Raw genomic sequence first — 24,056 nt, 5'->3', positions numbered from 1 at the left:
TCAAACAACAGGCATTTGCTTATGATATTTTATTAAAACATCAGCCAAAAATAGGAAAGAGCAAAAAAAAAAAAACAAAAACAAAAAAAAACACCCATTACAACAGCCTGAACCTGCTCTGAGATGAATGTGGCCTACGTTGAACAGGTTATGAGCTCTTTGACAGACTGGTAATTCCACTGTGCTGGAAACTGAAGTCCAGGTTGTACTGACTGCAACAGACTCAAAGCTTGAAACAAAGACTGCTGGGGTGCGGAACTTGATCTGGATACAGATTGGCAACTCGATTGCCCAGGCATTTAAGAGGTCTGGAATCCAGGCTCTGAGATTGTCTCATAACTTGACTGTACCTGGGGCTTGTATCTAGACCGCACTGGTATGGCTGTGGAAGAGTAGCCAGACTGAGCTAAAGCCTGGTTGCTCATCAGCATTTTAGGCTGGGAATCTGACTGCCCTGCTATGGAAGTTGTCTGGTCTCCAGACTGAGAAACAGTCTCAGAACTTGACAGTGCCTGGTACCTAGATTGCACTGGCATGGCAAGGTAATTGTAGCTGGACTGACCTAGAGACTGGTGGCTAGGCAGGATTTGAGGCTGGTAGCTGAGATTTTCCAGCTTGCTTGAGGGTCTGTAGCTGGATTGTACAGGTTTCACTAGGGGCTGATAAACCATTTGCCCTGGCTTGGCCAGAGGCTGGAAGCCAGGCTGGTGCAGTTGCCACGAAGGCTGACCACTGGGCTGAGATACAGAACCATAACTGGATGGTCCAGCCATAGCAAGAGGCAAGAAGCTTGGAGGCACTAGGACCTGGTAGCTAGGCTGTTCAGACAGCTGAGCTGGTCTGAAAAGAGACTGGAATGTGGACTGCAGTGGTCTGGGAGGGAATTGGTTGACAGGTTGCACCACAGACTCATAGGTAGGCTGCCCAAGCTTCATTGAGGCCAGGTAACTGGGCTGTACAATAGACTCGGTATGCCGAGTTAAGTATGGAGAACTAGGTCTGGATAGAGGATGATACCTAGTCTGTCCTGGTTGTGCTGCAAGCTGGTAACTGGGCTGTGATGCAAACTGCTGGCATGAATAAAGCTTGGACCCAATCTGAAAAAGTTGTCCCCCTTGAGATGTCACTGGCTGGAAAACAGTTTGTCCACTATCCTGGACTACTGAATGGTAGCTGGCTTGTTCTGGTGGCAGCCCACTGGACTGACCCACAGACTGGTAGCCAGCTTGTGCTAGTTGTTGGTCAGCAGGCTGGGCCACAGACTGGAAGCTGACTTGTTCTAGTTGTGGACCACTGGGCTGGGTCACAGACTGGTTGCAGGCTTGTTTCTGTTGTTGCCCACTTGGCTGACCCACAGATTGGTAACTGGCTTGTTCTGGTTGTGGCCCAGTAAACTGCCCCACGGACTGGTAGCGGACCTGTTCTGGTTGTGGCCCACTTGGCCGAACCACAGATTGGTAGCTGACTTGTTCTGGTTGCAGCCCACTGGGCTGGCCCAAAGGCTGGTAGCTGGCATGTCCTGATTGTTGGACACTGAACTGAGCCACAGACTGGTAGCTGGCTTGTTCTGGCACACTGGCCTCACTGACAGGCTGGTAGCTGGCTTGTGCTGGTTGTTGGTTACTGGACTTAACTACAGAGCTAAAACTAGGATTCTGGAGTGGCCTATTACCAGAAAAGACTAGGGAGCCAAGTTGAAACATACCATTATTGGGCTTGAAGAGGGTCATGCCACTGGGCTGAGTCCCAGACTGGTAGCTGGCTTGTGCTGGTTGTTGGTCAACAGGCTGGGCCACAAATTGGTAGCTGGCTTGTACTGGTTGGACCTCACTGGGCTGGAAACTAGCTTGTTCTGTTTGTGGCCCACTGGGCTGGCTCACAGATGGGTAGCTGGTTTGTACTGGTTGCAACCCACTGAACTGGTCCACAGACTGGTAGCTGGCTTGTTGGTTATTGGGCTGAACTACAGAGCTAAAACTAGGTTTCTGGAGTGGCCTGGTACCAGAAGAGACCAGAGAGCCATATTGAAATCTACCTTTTTTGGGCTTGAAGAGAGTCAAGCCACTGGGCTGAGTTCCAGCCTGATAGCTGGCTTGCACTAGTTGAGGCCCACTGAGCTGACCCACAGACTGGTAACCGGCTTGTGCTGGTTGTTGCCCACTGGGATTGCTCACAGGCTTGTAGCTGGCTTGTTCTAGTTGTCGCCCACTGGGCTGGCTCACAGGCTGGTAGCTGGCTTGTTCTAGTTGTGGCCCACTGGGCTGGCTTACTTCTTGTGGCAAACTGGGCTGGCTCACAGGCTGGTAGCTGGCTTGTTCTGGTAGTGGCCCACTGGACTGTCCGACAGACTGGTAGCTGGCTTGTGCTGGTTGTTGGTCAACAGGCTGGGCCACAAATTGGTAGCTGGCTTGTACTGGCTGGAGCTCACTGGGCTGGAAACTAGCTTGTTCTGTTTGTGGCCCACTGGGCTGGCTCACAGATGGGTAGCTGGCTTGTTCTGGTTGTTGGTTATTGGATTGAACCACAGAGCTAAAACTAGGTTTCAGTAGTGGCCTGGTACCAGAAAATACCAGGGAGCCAAATTGAAAACTATTTTTTGGGGGCTTGAAGAGGGTCAAGCCACTGGGCTGAGTTCCAGACTGGTAGCTGGCTTGTACTAGTTGAGGCCCACTGGGCTGACCCACAGACTGGTAACCGGCTTGTGCTGGTTGTTGCCCACTGGGATGGCTCACAGGCGTGTAGCTGGCTTGTTCTAGTTGTGGCCCACTGGGCTGGCTCATAGGCTGGTAGCTGGCTTGTTCTAGTTGTGGCCCACTGGGCTGGCTCACTCGTTGTGGTCTACTGGGCTGGCCCACAGGCTGGTAGCTGGCTTGTTCTAGCTGTGGCCCACTGGGCTGGCTCACTTGTTGTGGCCCACTGGGCTGGCTCACAGGCTGGTAGCTGGCTTGTTCTAGTTGTGGCCCACTGGGCTGGCTCACTCGTTGTGGTCTACTGGGCTGGCCCACAGGCTGGTAGCTGGCTTGTTCTAGTTGTGGCCCACTGGGCTGGCTCATAGGCTGGTAGCTGGCTTGTTCTAGTTGTGGCCCACTGGGCTGGCTCACTCGTTGTGGTCTACTGGGCTGGCCCACAGGCTGGTAGCTGGCTTGTTCTAGCTGTGGCCCACTGGGCTGGCTCACTCGTTGTGGTCTACTGGGCTGGCCCACAGGCTGGTAGCTGGCTTGTTCTAGCTGTGGCCCACTGGGCTGGCTCACAGGCTGGTAGCTGGCTTGTTCTAGTTGTGGCCCACTGGGCTGGCTCACTCGTTGTGGTCTACTGGGCTGGCCCACAGGCTGGTAGCTGGCTTGTTCTAGCTGTGGCCCACTGGGCTGGCTCACTTGTTCTGGCCCACTGGGCTGGCTCACAGGCTGGTAGCTGTTTTTTGCTGGTTGTGACCCACTGGGCTGGCTCACAAGCTGGTAGCTTGCTTGTGCTGGTTGTTGTTTATTGGACTGAACTACAGAGCTAAAACTAGGTTTCTGGAGTGGCCTGGTACCAGGAAAGACCAGGGAGCCAAATTGAAATCTACCTTTTTTGGGCTTGAAGAGGGTCAAGCCACTGGGCTGAGTCCCAGACTGGTAACCAGACTGTGTTGGTTGTTGGACACTGGGCTGGGCCACACGCTGGCAGTCGGCTTGTGCTGGTTGTTGGACACTGGGCTTGTCCACAGACTGGTAGCTGGTTTGTATTGGCTGCGGCCCACTGTGCTGACCCACAGGCTGGTAGCTGGCTTGTCCTGATTGTGGGTCACTGGGCTGACCCACAGGCTGGTAGCTGGCTTGTTCTGGTTGTTGGACACTGGGCTGGGAGATTGCCTGCACTAGCTGTTGAATGATGGGGTTTGCCATACGCTCGTTGCTGGTTTGCAGTGGAATTTGGGAAACTACCTGTACTGGCTTGGGAACAGAATCACTGCTTTGCTTCAATGGCATCATGCCCATACTCACTGCACTACCAATAGAGCCATAATCAAGACTCCCACTTACAGCTGAAGCAACTTGAGATCCCAGATTCTGGCTTCTAGTATCAGAATGAGAACCAGGTTTTCCACTTGTCACTGGACCACCTGAAGAGCCAATCCGTGAACTATGACTTCCAGTGTCATATCCACCCTTAACTGCAGTACTATAAAGGTTCTTGAAACCCAGGGGCCTGATTGGTCCTGCAACATCTGGGTTATACCAGCTGTAGAAACTTTGTAGCTTAACATCTGCTTCAGGGCTATAATATCCAGGATAGCTTCCATTGGTTATAGAGCTATAGCCATAAACTACAATAAAAAGACAAAAGGGCATCATTAAAATAGTGTTGACAATTAATTTGCCTAATTCAGCTGGATAAACTTACCAATCACAATACTGCCATGAACAAGGCTTAGTATTACCAAAGAAAAGCTGAAACAAAAATTATTTTTAGCAACTGGTAGAAAATGTAACTAACAAACAGATATATTAAACTAAAACAACATACTTTAAGACTTGCATAGTGGTATAACCCCTATCCAGCCAAAACTACCCTCAACTCACCAACTTTTAATTATGTAGAATTTTTACTGAACTCGTCTTTTTATAGTGCCTGACTCACCAATCACGATCACCAATCACAGTTTAATAGATTATTGTCTTAGACCAATCAGTTGTTGCAGGAACTGGCTCGTTATTAGTTTCAGGTGTCACCATTTTCACATTATGGTAAGTGATATTTGTTTGGTGCCATTAGGAGACCCTCTTAAGCTTATTCTCTGTTATTGTCTGCTGAATTAATGTTTCCACCATGAAGTTGTCAATACTGCTGCAGATTAGAGCTATCAATAGCCTTTTCCATTGGTGGGGTGTGTGTCAGCAGTTTACATAGACGTGCTGCTGCTATTTCAGCATCTGACTCAGTTTGTACTGCATTCAGTATTTTATTCCTGTGTGAATACACTGTAAAAAAAGAATCCTAATTTAACGGAAATAAATCCAGTGGATCCAAATTGCTTTACAAAAGAAATTGTGAGTAGAGATGAGAAAAGCACACATATTCTTTAAGCTCATACTTTCCAAAAACCACCCATCAACTTTCATAAACTCACTCATGGTATACAGCCATTTTAAAGTATTGATTATATGCTGTCTGATCAGAATGTGCATTTGATATTCGGAGTTGTGCAAGAAATCCCTATACTGAGAAATTTGAAAGAAAAAGCAGAACATGGAGAAAAGGGTCTGAAAGTACTGGATGCAATGCAATGCAAAGCATGCAATGTGTGGAAAACACATTAAAATATGGAAAATTTAGAATCCTCATTTTGTCAAATGTGCATTATGGAGCTTGCGATCTAAATTGCCTCTGTGCTGATTTGCAGCGAAAAGGAGAAGAACAAAAATATTATGCAGGAGGAAATGGTTGGGGAGACGCGGGGAGCAAGCATTGTGTGTTCTGCAAAGAGAGTAAAGAGGTAAATAAATAATTTTGCAGTGTGCTGCTGTTGCTGCTGGTCAGCGACTCGTCAGCGATTGTCTCAGGTCGCGTCTTTGATAATTCACACTGTGTGATTGTCATTCACGTGAACGAGCACAGATTTGCCTATGATTTCGGGCATTTGTTGGCTATCTCCCAAAACCTGTTGGCGAGTGAAAATCGGTCTTAAAATCGTTCACTGTGAACTTGGCATAACCTGGAAGCTTAGTGCACAGCTAATGGAAGGATACTCAAACTGCCGTCCGTCGTTTGCAATGCTGAACATCAACAAAAAGGAGCAGTCCAAAGGATGATGCATCCTAAGCAACCAAACACTTCCCTTTTTTACACAAAACACTGTAGCATTCATAATGGGGAAAAAAGTGCCTTTTGTAATACTGATTATATGAGGCTGATGGCATCTGAACACTTTCCCTTCTCCTACCACCCACCACCCAGTCTTAGGCTTGAGCTGATCTCAGCTGATCTCAGTATCAGTGATCTTGAGGTCAGCAATAATATGGCTCTATTTTTGGGGAATGTTCCAGAGATCAAGCTTTCACAGACTCTGCTGCACCAGAGGACTTAAATGAAGAGGAAGACCAGACTTGCACTGTGGTGAAGAAGACCGAGAGGGAAACATGCTCTATTAAAACTAACACAGAAACAGAGAATAGCAGACACAGCCCAGCACAAAATGCCGAAGGTAAGAGACAAAAATCAAATGTATTACAGCTATAGCGTTTATATAAAGTAGGGTACAATGGGGATTAAGGCACACCTTAACAATTATGTGCTTTTCAATACTCCCATATGGTTGGTTGCAGAAAAATATGTTTTTATTGAACATTGACGGAGCAACAGATTTTGTGTTAAAATAAATCATAAAGGTGGATTGTTTGTTTAAAAATCGTATAAATTTATAAGGTGGGCCTTTTTACCCCACATGCGGGATAAAGTGCTCACCAGCATCAAAAGTCACAAAGTACTTCAGCTAAAATAATATGTTTTTAATAATGTAGTTTGTTATAATGTAATAAAGTTAATACTTGTTCAAAACAATCACTTTAGCAAAGTTTGTACTATTTTCGGTTTATTTTGATAAATAAAAGTATTCATTTTTGTTCAGTAAATATACTGTCATTATAATGTTTATTAAAAACTAAATTACTTTAAAAAGTAAAGATTCTGAAAGCATTGAATGAGATCCCATAATAAATTATTATAGCTTTAGAGTAGTAACAAATACATATTACATTTTATTATATGATATAATTAATAACTTTTTTTTATGTTTATATTATGGTTTTATTATAAATTTGGTGAATATTTTTATTTTGGTGAAGTGGATACCCGACTTAATATACGGTATAGGCTACCATCTGAATGAAGTCAGCCATCTATTTTTATCATGTTAAATATTGTGCCTTTTGCCCCAACAGCAGGGGTGCTTTTTAACCCAAATACCATAGGCTACTGTTACATATTCTTCCGTTATTGAAAATCTGTTGCTTTAATTACCTTGAACAAAACCTGAAAATTAGAGATGCACCGACAAAAGCAATTATTTTCATCGATAAAAGCAATTGATTGTTTAAAAACAGCAGTGCCGATTATATCCTGTCAATCAAAAGGGTGCGGTAAAATACGACTGACTGCAACTCACACTGTATGTGAAGAAAATATCTCGTGTTGAGTTAGTTAGGGCAAGTTAATGACAACAACGAAAAACAGCTACATAAAAGCAGGCTCTATTTGACCCTATGAATCACCCGTAGTTCCAGCCAGGGTTGCCAGATCTGCAGTTTGTCCCTATTAGGCCTAGCTACTAAACAATATATATATATATATATTTTTTTTTTTTTTTTGAAGGGCGCCTCTCATCCAATAATCGCAAATAGATTTGTGCTTTGTTACTTCTAAAAAGAAACAAAGTGTCATCTCTCAAATTCTGTCCATTTTATCACGAAATGCAAACAATAAATGGCGTTTTTGACGCTCTTAAATGTGACGTGACAGATCGCTGTAGCGCCTCAGTTCAAGCAGCAGCGCGGAGCCCGAGGCTATTCCTCCACTTTGATACAAATTATATCTAGAAAAACATGCATGAATATCAGAAGGTAAGTTGAAAGATACAGTAGCCTACAACTTACCGAAATCCGGATCATGTCTCATGTAGGCTATTCGCTCAATCAGTGTTTCAACCACGGAAAGATGCCAATAAAACAGTTTGTGTACAATATCACTTATGTTGCATTTAACGTTACTTTAGAAAGTCATCCGTTTGTTAGCTTTAGAGAGTAGCTTATGTACTGTTAATTATATAGAATAAATTTGCCATGAAGACAATTGCTTATGAAAACTACCTCATGTGTGTAACTGAGTTGTATACAAACATTTAAGCTTTTATTTGAGTGCAAATATTATATATCTGAAAATAAATTTGAATATAATAGCTCTGTTGTTCATTTTAACCTCTAATATATTAGAGGTTAAAATGAACAACAGAGCTATTATTCTATAAAAAGAATCTCTTCCAGTTCCAAATAATGCTATAAACTATAAAGATAACCCTCTTATTTGGAACACTATAGTGAAACCAAACTATCGGCAGCGGCCGATATCATTCTGAGTAATCGGGTATCGGCTGAGAAATTTCATATCGGTGCATCTCTACTGAAAATCATTTATAACTGTATCAGTTCAGTCAAATCAATAACATTGCTGAATATTAAGTGTATTTGCACAGTCAGAAGTGTGCTTAGTTTTAAAATGCACATCTTCCAGTTTTTTTCTCCATTCCAAATTGGTAAATGCCACTAAAAATTACTAACATTTGTGGTGTGTGAACATAATGGCTGTTTCCTGTCCGATTGGAAGTTGTGTTGGGTTTTCTGATGTGGTGCCAGATAAGGTCACGTCCTTTCGTAGTATAATCGTACCAACATTAAACATTGCGACAGCTTTCTGCTGTTTGACCTGGCTTTAGCACAGGTTTTCTTCATAGTTCACTTCATGTCTGATCAATTGAAAACAGTGCTTGGGTAAGTTTAAAAATATTTTTTTCTGGACAAATAATCTTTTAAAAGAAAAAATCAATGTGGCCCGCCAAGTTCAGTTTTGTTAACTTGTTTTTATTGATGTTGAATGGAGCACTACAGTTTGGGAATACAGTGTAAATGTGATCACAGAAGTAGCACAGAAATTGCATAAAACTCACAAGAAGTAATCATATGAGCATATGTTTGTTGCTTAACACTGTGATTTTTTTTGTTTGATGCTCTGTTCTGTATTTTCTGTCAAGGGAGTGTCCATAAAAATTCTTAAGCATATATATATAAGCACAAACAAATGCACTCACAGAATTTAAGCTTCCATTTTCTTAAAGTCACCATGAAATCAAAATTGACTATTCTGTTTTTATGGAGTATTGGAGTATTTATTATAAAGGTTTTATCTGTGCACATTATTATTATTATTAATATTATTATTTAATTCATGTGCCCTAGTAATCTCTAATCAAAATCAAGTCCCGTTTCACTCTGATATAGCTACGTCACAGACTATTGCTTGAATTTTTTTTTTTTCTTTTTTTTTTCTTTGCAGGTGATGCCTCTAGTGAGTCTGAACACCAGACGGCCGGTCTGGAGGTGATCTATGATGATGTACCCTGTGAAGATTTGTCCTCAGGAGAAGGTCAGTCATGTGTTTGTGTCTGTCATTCAGCGTATAGATCTCTCAGTTCCAGTGTTTTAATGTTGCGCGTGTGGGTGTTTCTTCAACTTCAAGGCAAGCAATTTTATGCAGGTTGGTTAAAATAACAGATTCACATTTAAGATTTTTCCTCTTTGTGATATAAAACTGTTTTGGAACCTTTTTACTATAATTTTATATCTTATCTTTCTACTGTTCAAATACATTTTATAGTTTTACTCTTTCAGATCCTGACAAACGGTCTTAGAATATGAAAATTCGTCATAAAATATACATTTACAAATGATGATAAACCATTTAAAATGATTTATATCTGTTTTTACACCAATTACAACCAACAGATGTCGCCATTTCCATCAAAACCAAAAATTTTGCCCCTAATAAAGTTAGTGTACTTGTTCACCAGTTAATATATCATGCTTGAAATAAAATTAGATATTTGACAAAGAAAAAAATTGAAAATAATGTTTAACACAATGTTAAACATAATGTATCATTTGAGATATGGTGGAAATTACATTTGCTATATGATAAGGTTAAAAAACAATTTCACAAAGTCCACATGGGCCAAAAGTGCCCATAGTTGAAGAAACACCCTTCTAGCATATGTGTGATTTTTATGTGTTATGTTAGGTAGATGTTTCTTTGTATCAGCATGTCATTGTCAGAAGACCTACAGTATTAACAGGACTGTACTGAAACCTGCATTGCTTTGTGTGTCAGCTGACTTGATCTATGAGGACGTTCAAAAAGAGGAGGGCTTGCAAGGGCCCAAAAATGGCTGGAGCTCAAGTGAGTTTGAAAGCTATGATGAGCAGTCCGACTCTGAGAGGGCGCCAACCCGTAGCAAGGTGCGTGTGTGTTAATAGATTCCCCACAACTGCAATAATTACATCCTTCCAAACATCTGATTTATCTTCAGACACATTTCCACATTCCTCATAATGATAAACCACAAAGGTCCTTAAAAAGATTTAAACCCCCCAAGGTTGCAGGCTGATTGATTGGTATGTATTTTGATAATTTATTTGAGATGCAGGTTCTTGTGTTACTTTGATGGTGAAGGTTTGCTTTGCCACCACAAGAGCGCAGTGTTGGCCAGCACTTGCCTAATCGCTACTGGAGCAGGGGCGTGACTGACACACTTTTACACTGCTCTATATTGCTGCAAATTTGAATTCTGTGTGCACTGTGTTATCTGCCCTTACACGTTCATGAGGTCACACTGGTATGGAAAACACTTTGCCCAGGCGGCAATCCCTCAGAAACCAATTTCCCATGGCCAGACTCACCTTTACCTCCGCCGAATTAGGCTCCATAAGATTCCTGCTGCCAGACGACTCGCGATAAGCAAGAATTAGATTGCTGAGTCTAATACCACAGTGATTTGAGCTCAGTTTAACCAGTTGTTCCCCCTGCTTTTTTCAGTGCTTTTATAATTGGAATGGAATGGCTTTCTTTCGAAAGGTGTCAAAAGTTTTTATAGTGGGCTTGTTAAGAATAAAACTAAATTGAATTATAAATAAATAAATAAATAAATATAATATAATATATATATATATATATATATATATATATATATATATATATATATATATATATATATATATATATATAATGCAGCATAACTGTTTTCAACATTAATAATAATAAAAGGTATGTTTCCTGAGCAGGCATATTACACTCTAAAAACTGCTGGGTTGTGTTAACCCAATTTTGGGTCAAATATGGTCTCACCCAACGTTGGGTTAAAAATTCAATTTAAAAATGGACAAACCCAGCCGTTGGTTTACATTTTTAATGTAACCAATGCAATTTGTCCATTTTTAAATTGCATTTTTGTCCATTTTTGATTTTGTCCAAAATGCAATTTGTCCATTTTTAAATTGCATTTTTTAACCCAACGTTGGGTGAGACCATATTTTACCCAAAATTGGGTTAACACAACCCAGCAGTTGAATGATTTCTGAAGGATCATGTGACACTGAAGTCTAATGTAATGGCTGCTGCAAATTCATCTTTACCATCACATGAATAAATTACATTTTAAAATATATTAACATAGAAAATAGTTATCTTAAATTGTAATAATATTTCTTTTTTTTTTCTTTGGTGTGCATAAGAAACAAGGCATTTTATTGACTTATTTCTTATGTACACAAAGCATTACACTACAAAATCTTACCAACCCCAAACCTTTGAATGGTGTAACTTATTTAAAAAAATAAATTATATTCCTCTGAAATTTTTCGAATGCTTTTCGAAAATTTTCCATCAGACACGATATTGATTCTTTCCACTAATCGCGAAACTGCACTCAAAGGATTCAGGAATATCAGAAGCAGTGAATGCATTATAGATGCATCCTTGGAAAACAGATCAGACGAAGGCATCTTATTTGACTGGATGTTTTAGGACGAGATGACTTCCTACCTTTCTGCTGGACACAGCCTGTGGCTTTGTTTTGGAAATAAGGAGGTGCTTGTCTGAGATTCGCATTAGCGAGGGTGTACATGCTGTCATAATTGCATCTTCTTCTGTCTATCCCATGCTGCTTTGACTTAAAATTTAAGCCACGTCTCTTGTGCTAGTCATCTTGCATATGCTTTTGTGGTTGATCCTGATTTTGCCTTGCCCTCATCTCTTAGTTTCCCTCACCTTTATGCTTACCCCTTCGTTCCTTCCTCTTCCCCATGTTACCATGTTAATGCGCTGTCACCCATGGCCTGTGTTGTTGCCGTGACGATATCCGTAGCTCTCCCCCGATGTGCGACGACTGAGAGAACGTTACACCAGGACCAAACAGGAGCTAGCCATGAGACTGGGGGGAAGACATCAGGTACACTTAAGCACGTGTGGGGAAGAATGGGCTTCAGGGGGGTGTACTAGCTCAGAGCTGTCAATAGAGGCGATCACAGTCACCTGTGTTCAAGATTACATCTTCTCTTTCTCACTTTTCCCTGCTGAAAAGACTAGTATGAATTGACCAACACAGCCATACTGTTCACTAGACAAATGTATTAAAAAAGCCTGGTGGCAGTGGCACTGTGACATCCCAGCCTCCAATGCTTAGGACCAGCATCCAAAGCACAGCAATATGCTAGTCTCTTTTTCAGCAGGGTAAGTCTTCATTCTTCATTTGAGTTGTCTGTCCCTGTCTTGCTTTTCTGTCTCTCTTTTTTATCTGTGTTTTAAATCACAGGGTTTGTATGGAGTGTTCACTGATCTCTACAAACACAGCTGGAAATACCTGTAGATGTTCACTGCACTTGATAAGAGTTTTTTCATATGAATTCAAGTTGTGCAGATAGGTGTTGTCTACACTGTGTATTTATATAAAAAAAATACATTTAAAAAACAAATTGTAATATAATTTAATATAATATATTTTACTATTGAAATATAAAATGACAAATAATAGATTGATTTACAGTATATATACTGTATAATACCATGCAAACATTTGGGGTAAGATTTTTTTTTATATATATAAAGAAATTGATACCTTTTTCAGCAAAGATGCATTTGGAAGCATGTTTCCGCCACAGAATAATACAATAAAAAATAAAATTGTGACTATTTAGCTTTATTTATATTGCAAGATATAAAGTTGTTATTGCGAGTTATAAAGTCAGAATTGCGCGATATAAACTCGCAATTACCTTTTTTAAATTTTTATTCAGTGGCGGAAACAAGCTTCCATTCATCAAGGCCCCGATATACTTCAATTGAAGAGTGAACTAGTGTGACGTCATTTCGAGCAAAATCAGGCCAAAATGAAGTTCGTTTTGTGTTCATTTCGGGGGTTCAAAACAGCTTACCAATGCGAACTTTCCGGAAAATTTCGCTCTAGTTGGTAAACACCCTTGAACTATCATTGGTCCATGGTGATTACATAATAGGTAGGTGTGCTCTGACTGTTCTTCTGTTCAGTCCCTCGAGGTCGGATGTCCACGAGTAAAAACATGAACGCACTGGAGAGCCGCTTTATAGTAGAAAATGTTTTAATTCTAATTGAAAGAGAGCTTGTGCAAGAGCTCTTAACTACTGTATTCTCATCGCTGTCATTTTTGTTGTGTGCTTTATTTTGTTATTGAAAAGAAAGTGCACAGAACATATTCATCTAAACGCCGCTCTCAGCATTGTGGGCGGCGTCAGGATTTTCTCTAACAGTATACCACTGCTCACGTATTTCACATTTCTTTTTACCCCTAAGCGACGAACGAAAAATAACTTTGGAAGTGAGTATATCGGGGCCTTTTAATCAAATGTGGCACTAAAGACACAAAAGTAAAAAAAAAAAATCTAATATAAAATTTTCTGTTCATCAAAGAATCTGGGGAAAAAAATGTAGCGTGGTTTCCACTAAAATGTTTAGCAGCACAACTGTTTTTAACATTTATAGTAAGAGAGATGTTTTTGAGCACCAAATCAGAATATTAGAATGATTTCTGAAGGATTAAGTGACACAAGACTGGAGTAATGATGCTCAAAGTTCAGCTTTGCCATCACAGGAATAAATTATATTTTAAAATATATTTAAATAGAAAATTATATATTATATTTTCAATTGCAATAATATTCCACAATTCTACTGCTTTTACTTTATTTTTGATCAAAGAAATGCAGCCTTGGTGTGCATGTGTGAAAAATCTACTAACCCCAAACTTCTGAACAGTAGTGTGTTTCTACTTACCACTTTAACAGTCACATATCTATCACAAGTCCACTTTCCAAGGCACTTATTGTCAATTTGGAACCCTCTGCCTTTCCTTTTGCGTTGAAAGTCCCTCTCTGTATCATTCTCACTTTCTTTTATTCTGTTGTAAACAAACCACTAAATCGCTTCCACTATAATAACATTTTTTGATTCAGCTTCTAATCTCTAATTTAATCTGTATGAGGGTGGGATATGGGCACACTTGTGTGTGTATATATGAAGTAAACATCTCTCATGTGGTTTAAGCAAGACATTTCCACATGCTCTCCATTAATGACCTGCTTTCGAAGATGGGCTGTCTGCTTCCTTTTTTCAAATTTAAAAATATCTCTGTTGCTTGATGTTCTCTCACACACTTAGGATCTTGTGGCTTGTGGCCATTGAAGCAGACCCTTAAGCACACACCCAACTGCCGCCATGCTGCACTGAACTGGTGCCTCACAAATGGCAGGCAAACCCAAGCATGGCTGTTTACGCTCGAGGGCTTGAGATGGTCAACCTTTTTCTATAAGGGTGTACAACGTCACTGGTTATAGAGAAACGCCAGCTGGACTGCCTGTGATTTTCTGTTCCCCTCTGGTCCCTTTGCAGGTCCATCAGCTGATGCGGGCGGCACGTAGCGGAACGAAAGATGGCCTGGAGAAGACTAAAATCGCTGTGATGAGGAGAGTTTCATTCCTACATAAAAAGGACCACTCAGGTAATCTAAGAATATTTTTGAGAATTTATCTTCTTTCAAGCACTCATCCTGTCCACTTTTCCTTTGATAGAATCCCATTCAGGAAAGAGGCAATTATACATTTCTAATGCATCTTGTTCTCCCTCAAAGAAACGGGTCTGTTCATTGAATTAAGTTAGACCTCTTTAGAGATGGCATATGATCTGACAGCCACAGAGTCAGATGCGATAGAAAAGGTTGATGGAATGCTCTCTTATATTCTGCTTTTAAGTAGAGAATTGACTCCTGGAGGAAGAGCCTGAAAAACACAATTATGTGATATATTTGTCATGAAGCAGGAAAGTATTATAAATCAGACTGGGTCTTTGATATAAAATGGTAGGCATATGAGCTGATGAGGACATTTGATGCACAGGAAAATTGGCTGGGATTGGTCCCCATAATGCCCTTCTGCACAATGGGAAAATTACTATTTGGAAGTGGAGACTGGTGTGATGCCTATTGAAACACCACTTTAAACGACATACCACACTGCGTATAGTGCTAAACATTTGATTTGGAGGTTCTGTTATAATTTCTTTTATCATTTAGAGAGCCTGCAAAAACTTGTGTGAAGATTTTAAGCCTTTGGGAAAAGGTGCAACATTGAATGCAGGAGGGTTTTCTTTTGTTACCGTCGAGTGAAAGAATGCTTGGGATGTGGCTTAGAACACCCTGTTCCTTACTAAGTTTGTATGTTCTTTTTTTCTGTTTGAGCATCTCTTCTGAGTTGAAATAATAGGTGAATTTGTATTCTTAGCTTCGCAGGGATATATATTTGAATGTTTTTTTTTTTGTGTGTATCCTGACAGATGACACTGAGGATGATACAGGGTATCTGGATGTAATGGTATCAGAGGCAAAACACCCACCTGCACAACTGGGACCAATGCCAGATGGGCTTAGCAGCCAACAGGTGCATGTATATGTATTTATTTCTATACAAATATTTTAAATTGAGTATGTACATAGTATGTATATGTGGTACACACATTTGAGGAAACTCATTTTAGTAGTAAAGTGTGTTTTCTATTCAAAGTCATACAGCTATGCCATTGTAATCATAATGCATTGAATTAATGTCTTTCTTCTGCTGAACACAAAAGAAGATATTTGAAAAATATGGGTAACTAAACAGTTGATGGACCACATTGACTTCCATAGTATGGGGGGGAAAAAAATACTATGGAAGTCAGTAGGGCCCATCAACTGTTTGGCTTCTGCAGGGTGCTCTCTTGACATGCTGGCTGTTTTCAGAAGAGCATCTGTTATTTTTTTAGCTGGCTATAAGTGCTTTGGCGGACACACATTAATTGAACGTTTTAGGCATATGGCCAGTTTGTCTCATTTGCATTCATGCAAAGTACTGGAGCCAAACCTGAGAAGGTAGTCCAGAAGATTCCACAGCATTCCTGGACATGTAATTTACATAGTTGTCATTCGTAGGCGAAGACTATGCTAATTTTGAACGAGCGTGCATGCACACCCTTATTTACGAATGATTGGAATTCATTAACATACTGTATAGAATTTACTCATATATTTACATACGTTTCATGAATGAGGCCCTTTGTTATGATTTTTTTCACTGACTTAACATGTCTTCAGTGAGCTTTTTAAAGACAAATTATGTTAGGCTGGTATTCGTTTTTTTAAATTGGAGATGACATTTATGGAATTTCAGTGGTATAATTTTTTTTTATATCATAACTTTATTTTAAGCAAAAATAATTATACTATGATAAATATCATTCTCGTGAAATAAAATAACTCATATCGTGATATAAGATTTTGGTCATATCCCCCACCCCTATGTATCACCAAAATAATTTATTATTATAATTACATATTTTGTTTCTTGAAACTGCACATATGACAGTAATTTGAGTTGACAGTAGCTGTAGCTTGAGATGTGGATGTAAATTAATTTATTTTAATAATAAAAATCTGTAAAAATTGTAACACCCTCATTTTTATGGGGTAAAATCTAAATTTTCTGGTTCAAATGGGTAGCGCTCGTTCTGCTTTTGCAGCGTTTTCTGTTTAATGTTTCTCATATGCAACAGAAATGGCAGCGTTTATCAGTTTAACAAATTTTTAGTGGCACCAGGATGACCTCTAACAAAAAGTAGTTGCACCGGCAGGAAAAAAGTTTGCAAAATGCGACCATTTAGTCGCAGTTAGAGACCTGGTATATTTATTGTTTTAATAAATATAAATATTGTATTAAAGATACACTGATGTGTAATTATATAAATATACACTGTAGTTTAAAGAAATTAATACTTTTATTCAGCAAGTGCACATCATAATGATCAAAAGTGATGCACTCAAACACATTTAGGCCCGGTTTCACAGACAGGGCTTAGACTAAGCCAGGATTAGACCATAGATCAATTAGGACATATAAGTAATTTTTATAAACATGCTTAGAAAAAAACATTACCGATGTGCATCTTAAAACTAAAAAGGCACTGATATATTTTTAAGATCAGTCAGTGCAAGTTTATTTCAGTGGAAACAGCTCAGACTTACATTTTAGTCTAGGACTAGTCTTAAGCCCTGTCTGTGAAACCAGGGGATATAGTGTTACAAAATATTATTTGATAATATAAATAATATTTGATTTCTCTGGTGTCCTACTTACTATGAATGTTTTTCATCTCATCCACAGATTGTCCGACGCCACATTTTGAGCTCCATTGTGCAGAGTGAGAGGAGTTACCTGGACTCTCTTAAACGGATCCTACAGGTAAAATGGATGATTTCACATGCCATTGCATCTGTTCCAAGAACAGCTGTGTTGGTGAAATAAAAAAGAAAGAAAGAAAAAAAGACACTTTTGATAGATTCAGTAGAGTGACAAAATGTTTTCACATAACAGAAAGTTTTGAGAACTTTGGTAGGTCTTGGGTGTCTTTTTATTTTCAGCGTACTAAGATCAAACTGAAACTCAGTGCTTTGATATGTCAAATAAATTCATACTCAAATAAATGCAGAAAAGTAGTTAAATGCTAAATATTATTGCCATGTTAAGTGTTTCTGAAAATGCTTGTTTCGCATACATTAAAACATTAAATGTTGCTACTTTTATCTTAAAATGGTTAAATAACTCTTATGATTGCACAACAAAAGTCTTTGGAAGGGTTACAAATAATGTCAAGGCTCCATCTTAATGTGAAAGTCCAGCTATTCAAAGCCTTCAAACAAAAGATAAGTCTATACATTGTCTTTAATACTGAATTTGTGTTCACATTCACATTCCTTTAAATGGAAGCATGCAGGTCTGGTGGGTTTTCGCAGTGTGAAGTTTCATTACACATAATTCTGATCTCAGCTAGTGGAGGAGAGAAAAGCATTTGTTATCACACTCCTTTGAAGGCACAGGCAGAGTATAAAATTGAATCACTGATCAATGACAGGTTTACGCTCTATGAAATCTAGTCATTCAGGATCTATCTCCAAGCTTTGTTGTCAAATCAAAGCTCTGTCGGGTGTATTTTACAATTCCTGCTCTCTTAATAGCATGCTAGACATGGTCTAGGGTGGTTAGATCAGGTAAAGTTGCCCAAAAGCAGGGGGATGGGGGTCTGCATAATTAAGTTTAGTACTGCTGTTGTGGGCAGTCAGACACATCTTTAGAAAAAGAAATAGTTCCATTGCCTCATCCTTTGTCTTATTTCTCTTTGTCGATAATTCATTAGTGCTGGAGACTCCAGGATAGGATAGAAAGCAGCCATGAAAAATCTATTGTGTCCACAGTCTAACTAGCAAAGTGTCTTTGTTTTTAAAGATTAAGTCTTGGAGTTTATCTATAGACATCACTAGCTTGTTTTGCAATTTAAGGAAATCAAACCTATCAAACCTATCAAACATTTAGCAGAGCACAATTTGAATTTGATAATGTGGCAAGACAGTCGAAGCCAATTTCAATGGGAGAATTAACAGGTAGTTCACCCCAAAATTTAAATTGTTAACTTTTACAAACCCACTGTCTGTGATTGTAAACCTTTGTTGTTTTTTCTTCTTTGACATTTTAGGTCTTATAAAGTGTGAGAGAAGTTATTTAAAACATTAATCTCATAATATGTTTTATGCAGTTGTAGTTGCAGTATAAATGCATTTATGCCACCTCTAAGATGATGCATGTATTTTAATGGGAAAGTTAATTTGTCACTGTCAGGTGATAAATCATAGAAAAAATAAAAGCAAAGTTAAACAAGACTGATGCATTCACCTTCAAGTGATTTTACCTTCAACATTTTTCTTCTTATAGCGTTATTGTTATTATAATAATTATAAATGAGTATTATAAGAAATTATTTATTATTTATTTATTAATTTATTTATTTATTTATTAATTTTTTAATTTTTATTTAGAAATTATTTATTATTTAGAAGAAAAATGTATTATTATTTTACATGTATAATTAAAGTTAATAATTTCTAAGGGAAAAATAAATAGGACTTGACTGGACTTGCTTGATGTGAGCTACTGACTTGATTTGGTTGTTCCCACCTCTGTCAAATATATGCATTATTTAAAAGATATATTCATATACGCAAATTGGACATTTTGAATCTTGTATTCAAATGAATTAAATGGATAATGCATAGTGAGACTTGCAGTGATTTTTTTTTTTCACCTCACTGTTAAGATTAATTCAGCACATTTTTAATCTCCCTCCCTTGTCAAGGTGAAGCAAGTCAGAGCTGTAAATGAATTATTCCTCCTGTATAAATATAAAAATGTTTTAGTAATAACATACATAAGAAATGTCTCCATTTCCCATGATCCTTTAGGAATACCAGCGACCTCTGATGGAGGCCGAGCCTCGGATCCTCAGTGTCAGGAAGATCCGGCCCATTTTTTTCCGTCTGTGGGAGATCATGCAGTGCCACTCCATGTTCCAGATTGCCCTGGCATCTCGGGTGGCCGAATGGGAATCTTGTGAAAAGATTGGGGACCTGTTTGTTGCTTCAGTGAGTACGAAAACGCTTAAATGATTGACTTCTAAACTAAACTTTTGAACACTGTCACGTTTTGTCTGTGGTCTTTGAGTTTAGCTCATTCACTGAGTCAGTACCCATGTCATTTGTCTCCAAAGTTACTGATTTGGTTTCCAGTTAATTACGTTCACCTGTTTCTAGTTTAATTTCTTGTTTTGTACTCTGTGTGCATATAGTTCAGTTCATTGACCGATATTGTCAATGTTAAGGTTGGTTTGCTTTACTGCTGTGTGTTTCCTGTTCTCCTACGTTCTACAGTTTTTAGTTTTGTTTAGTAAAGACTGCAGAATTTAGATCCATGCCTCAAATCTCTCCTTTGCCTGGAACAACCCGTGACAGAATAACAGACTCTCATAATGGATCTAACAGCACCCACCATATACCTGGAGGACCAGCTACTTTTTTTTTGAAGATTATGTAGAGGAGTTACTGGAGTTTAGTTATCAGGTGTCCTGAAACGACGGCACTCACAAGGTCTGTCACTGGAGTGGGCTGGATGATTCCCTGTTGAAGCTGGAGAAAACACCTTTACTCTGGCCCAGTACATAGTATGTACTGTGGCAGAGTGGATCCTCCTTTACCATTGGTGAAGCAGAAGAGGACAACATCAAAGATCGGTAGTCTCCCCCCAGTCCACTCCCATTATCCGGGTGTCATCGATCTCCAATCCAGAACTTTTTAGTTGTTTAATAAAGACTGCTAGATCCTTGCTTCAAATCTCTCCTTTGCCTGCAACAACCCGTGACAAACTGAGCATTGTCTGCTGTTCTGCTTCTCTGCTGGCAAGCTGTATTTCAGGTACTAACAGTGCTCAGTTTACTTAAAAAGCATAGCCAATTACTATAAGTGAGGATGGCTGTCTCTTAGCAAAGCAAGCATGCTGGCACCATTGGGCTGCAGGGTGTCCAGTGGACTAATGAATGAGGTTTCTGTAGTGACCCTCCTCACAGGCAGCATTCATAAGCTGCTCTCATTATTCTTCTGTTAAAAGAGTGCGTTTGGCCCCTCTGACCTGCTTTTATTGCATAGCACTATTGGTCTTTGTAATGTCCCTGGAGCACAATGCAGTACCATAGAGAGAACACTTACAGCTGAAGTTGCACTGCTGTGCCTTGAAAAGCAGAAAATAGACCTACAAACCACATGACACACATCATATTGCATCAGTTTACAATTTGTTTCTGTTATTGAGTACATATGTACACACTGTGTGGCACATTTGCTAAGGTTGAACTGCAGATACAGATAGCATAATTTATTTGCATGCATTGTCTTTGTTGTTTCAGCACCAGATTTATTATGCAAATCAGGTAATGGCACAAAGAAAATACCCAAATATTTTTTTTAAAATGCAGAAATTGTACTTATCCGCTCTGTGCATGCTTGGTTATGACATTATTTTGCCATGATAAACAGAAAACGTATACAGACACCTCTTATTAATAAAATTCAGTTAAATAGCTACTGCACGCTGCACGCTGCAAAGTGCTTCAACTGTTTCGTGAATTTGCCCTGTATGTGTGTTTGTTGATAATAACATCTTTACCCATGTGTATCATTTCCTGCCGTACTTGGCGGCCCCAGAGGGAAGGTACAGTTTGACAGGGGTTAACGTCTATTTGTGGCTCGTTAATGTCCTCTCCAAGTTCTGCGAGCACTGCTGCTGTCAGCAGGTCTGTTCAGCTTCAATCAAAGCAGAGCGAATGGATGGCTGCCATTTTGCCTGCTCTAAAACACCCGGCAGTAATGGACTGTCAAAGATGTTTAGGTCCCTGAGATGGCAAACAGTGCTGCTGCACTGCATAAATACCACACTAAAATTACTGTTTACTTCCATCCCTTTGCCCTTTAATCACCTATAGAGTGGCCTGCCCGCCACAACAGCAAAATTTAAGAGCAGTCTCAGCTCCGAAGGAGGAACTGTACATATTGAGAGATGCTGAAACAATGCAGAAAATGAACATAAAACCAAGTGAAATGTGATTTATCTAAACAATCTTCTCTCTGCATTCCCCATAGTTCTCGAAGTCCATGGTGCTAGATGTATATAGTGATTACGTCAATAACTTCACCAATGCCATGGCCCTCATTAAGAAAGCCTGCATGTCTAAACCAGCATTTCTGGAGTTCCTCAAGGTAAGAGCTGATATGCTGCCAATAGCTCTAAATCACCTCTGTCCATTGCTGAGCTGTGCTGCTGTATGGATTATTGACTTCTTTCCTGTAATTTTCCCTTTTGCACTGCAACAAATTATATTGGGAAGTATGTGTTCTCTTGTTGAAAAAATTTCAATTTTTTCGATAACATTTCACAATAAGGTTCATTAGTTAACATTAGTTAATGCATTACCTAACAATGAGCAATACATTTGTTACAGTATTTATTCATCTTTGTTAGTGTTAGTTAATAAAAAATACAGCTGTTCATTGTTTGTGCATGGTAGTTAACGGTGCATTAACTAAAGTTAACAAATACCACCTTTGATTTTAATAACGTATTAGTAAATGTTGAAATTAATATTAACTATGTGCTGAAGAAGTATTGTTCATTATTATAGCCTAGTTCATGTTAACTAAGGTTAACTAATGAACCTTATTGTGAAGTGTGGCCATTTTTTCTTCTGCGGAACATAACAAATATGTTTTTTACAATTTGTGCCCGGATTCTGTGAAAGTCAATGGATGTCAGTGATGTTTGGATCACACTCACTTTATTTTGTCTTTCTGCAATGGCAGCTTTTTTTCATATAAAAAAGTTTAAAAACAGTATAGAAAGTTTTTTATTAACGATTCATTCTCCAAAAAAGTCTTAAAATCTAATGCAGTGTTGCTTCTCAAGTAATTTGACCTTTGTCAAAGATTTTTCCACATTTTACCTGAAAAATTAGTCACAAAGAGTAATTATAAACACGAGAAGTCATTGGACATTAATTTTAATAGCTTCGAGGTTAGTCTGAGAGTGAAAACATCTTTCGATTGGATCATTTCAGGCAAGCCACTTGTACTCTAATGCTGGATATATCATATCTCTAAGTGTTGTCAAAATATTCTGCCTTTTAAATATGAGATTGAGGTTATCTGTTCTTTAAAGTTACATAAAACACAAAATATGTGTGTGGTGTTGTCATGACAACAAATTTTCACTCTGACTGCAATCTTTAACATCTGTAAAAGCAGCTGAACTCGACAAATACACAGTTGACCGTAGTCTAATATCCCTGCTTTGAAACCTGCTGGAGGGCTTTCAAGTACACCTACTCTCTGACAGTGCGCAGTCTAATGACCGCCACAGTCTGCTAGCAGGCACGAAAGAATCAATAGTATAATGCTAACCTCTACCCACCTCTCTGACTCCCTTGAGTGTCAAGATTCTTCTGCTCTGTATGTGGAAATGACCTTCCACATTATCTACCCTTTTCTTTTTCTATGATTTTCTCTCAATGGGCATTTGTTCTTACTTTTGCAGAAGAAGCAGGCATCCAGCATTGACCGCATAACCCTCTATGGTCTGATGGTGAAGCCTATTCAGCGTTTTCCTCAGTTCATACTCCTCCTGCAGGTCAGTATTTATCCATAAACTGTTCACACAGTGCCGTTGTTCAGAGTACTGGAGGGGACATGCTCCTTCAAGTAACTGGAAATTAGTTGCCATGCAAGTTTATTAGAAACTGAATGACTGGCTAAGACCATGCCAGTTCTTCTGGCAGGCTATTGTCTCAATAGTTTACTCTCCCCATGACTCACGGCCAGCCATGACTTGGCATTGGGTGTGTACCATGGACTCAAATGTCTGATGTTTATATAGAGAACATGAATAAACCAAAAACAAGCATGAACTTTGCTTGAATAAAAGGGGTAGTTTACCCCAAAATGTTCTTCTGTGAAACCCCAAATAATTTTTTTTTAAAAATATAATATACTTGTCACTATTTTCCATGTACTATAGACCTTATGCGCCAGAGAAACAAGGGCGCCGCCATCTTTAGAATATTGTCTTTTAACTTCCGTTTTTGCGGTCGCTCTTTATATTTCGCGCTGCTGTCCCGGAGTAATTAGCTTTTGAAGTGGATTTACTTAATGTAATGTTAACGAAAGTTATCATGAGGGCTGTAATGTTTAAAGCAGATGACTTAACAAATCTCAGTCAACCGGGAAGATTTTAAAACGAGCCGTTCATTAATAAACACGCAGAATCGCTGTGAAAATACAGACCGGAAGTCAAAAGACAACGAGCGCAGCGCTGAAAAGGGGCGGGGCTACATAAGGTCTATAGTGCAAAAATGAAACATCACAAAAGTGTCAATGATTTGTGCACTATATTCCAAATATTCTGAAGCCATATAAGCCATATGGAATTCACGAATTCATTTTGAAACTTGACAAATTATTCCCCAATAGTTTTCAGCATATAAAAAT

At 39.2% G+C, this 24,056-nt stretch overlaps 2 protein-coding genes across 4 annotated transcripts in view; one reads left to right on the top strand and one right to left on the bottom strand.

Annotated features, from left to right (window-relative positions):
* Nucleotides 1-24,056, top strand: part of arhgef10la (Rho guanine nucleotide exchange factor (GEF) 10-like a) — a 121,098-nt gene that overhangs the window by 12,067 nt on the left and 84,975 nt on the right. Inside the window, exons 4-14 of one of the 3 annotated variants that reach the window (XM_079856641.1) lie at nucleotides 5,384-5,476; nucleotides 6,027-6,184; nucleotides 9,085-9,174; nucleotides 9,916-10,043; nucleotides 11,948-12,031; nucleotides 14,504-14,612; nucleotides 15,443-15,546; nucleotides 17,305-17,382; nucleotides 19,434-19,613; nucleotides 21,660-21,776; nucleotides 23,107-23,199. In XM_079856641.1, the coding sequence (XP_079712767.1) occupies nucleotides 5,384-5,476; nucleotides 6,027-6,184; nucleotides 9,085-9,174; nucleotides 9,916-10,043; nucleotides 11,948-12,031; nucleotides 14,504-14,612; nucleotides 15,443-15,546; nucleotides 17,305-17,382; nucleotides 19,434-19,613; nucleotides 21,660-21,776; nucleotides 23,107-23,199 (1,234 nt within the window). The remainder of the gene's footprint in view (nucleotides 1-5,383; nucleotides 5,477-6,026; nucleotides 6,185-9,084; nucleotides 9,175-9,915; nucleotides 10,044-11,947; nucleotides 12,032-14,503; nucleotides 14,613-15,442; nucleotides 15,547-17,304; nucleotides 17,383-19,433; nucleotides 19,614-21,659; nucleotides 21,777-23,106; nucleotides 23,200-24,056) is intronic. The other 2 variants (XM_079856643.1, XM_079856642.1) reach the window with 2 other exon arrangements.
* Nucleotides 90-4,567, bottom strand: LOC307149968 (uncharacterized protein). The gene is made up of 3 exons (XM_079856640.1): nucleotides 4,507-4,567; nucleotides 4,384-4,430; nucleotides 90-4,306 (listed from the first exon to the last, which is right to left on the bottom strand). Exons 1-3 carry the CDS (start codon nucleotides 4,518-4,520, stop codon nucleotides 300-302), a joined length of 4,068 nt encoding a protein of 1,355 aa, XP_079712766.1. The 5' UTR covers nucleotides 4,521-4,567; the 3' UTR covers nucleotides 90-299.

This window comes from Squalius cephalus, assembly GCF_949319135.1.
Source record: "Squalius cephalus genome assembly, chromosome: 22".
Taxonomy (NCBI): domain Eukaryota; kingdom Metazoa; phylum Chordata; class Actinopteri; order Cypriniformes; family Leuciscidae; genus Squalius; species Squalius cephalus.
The sequence above is the reverse complement of the archived record's forward strand: the minus strand, read 5'-3'. Positions and strand labels throughout refer to the sequence as shown.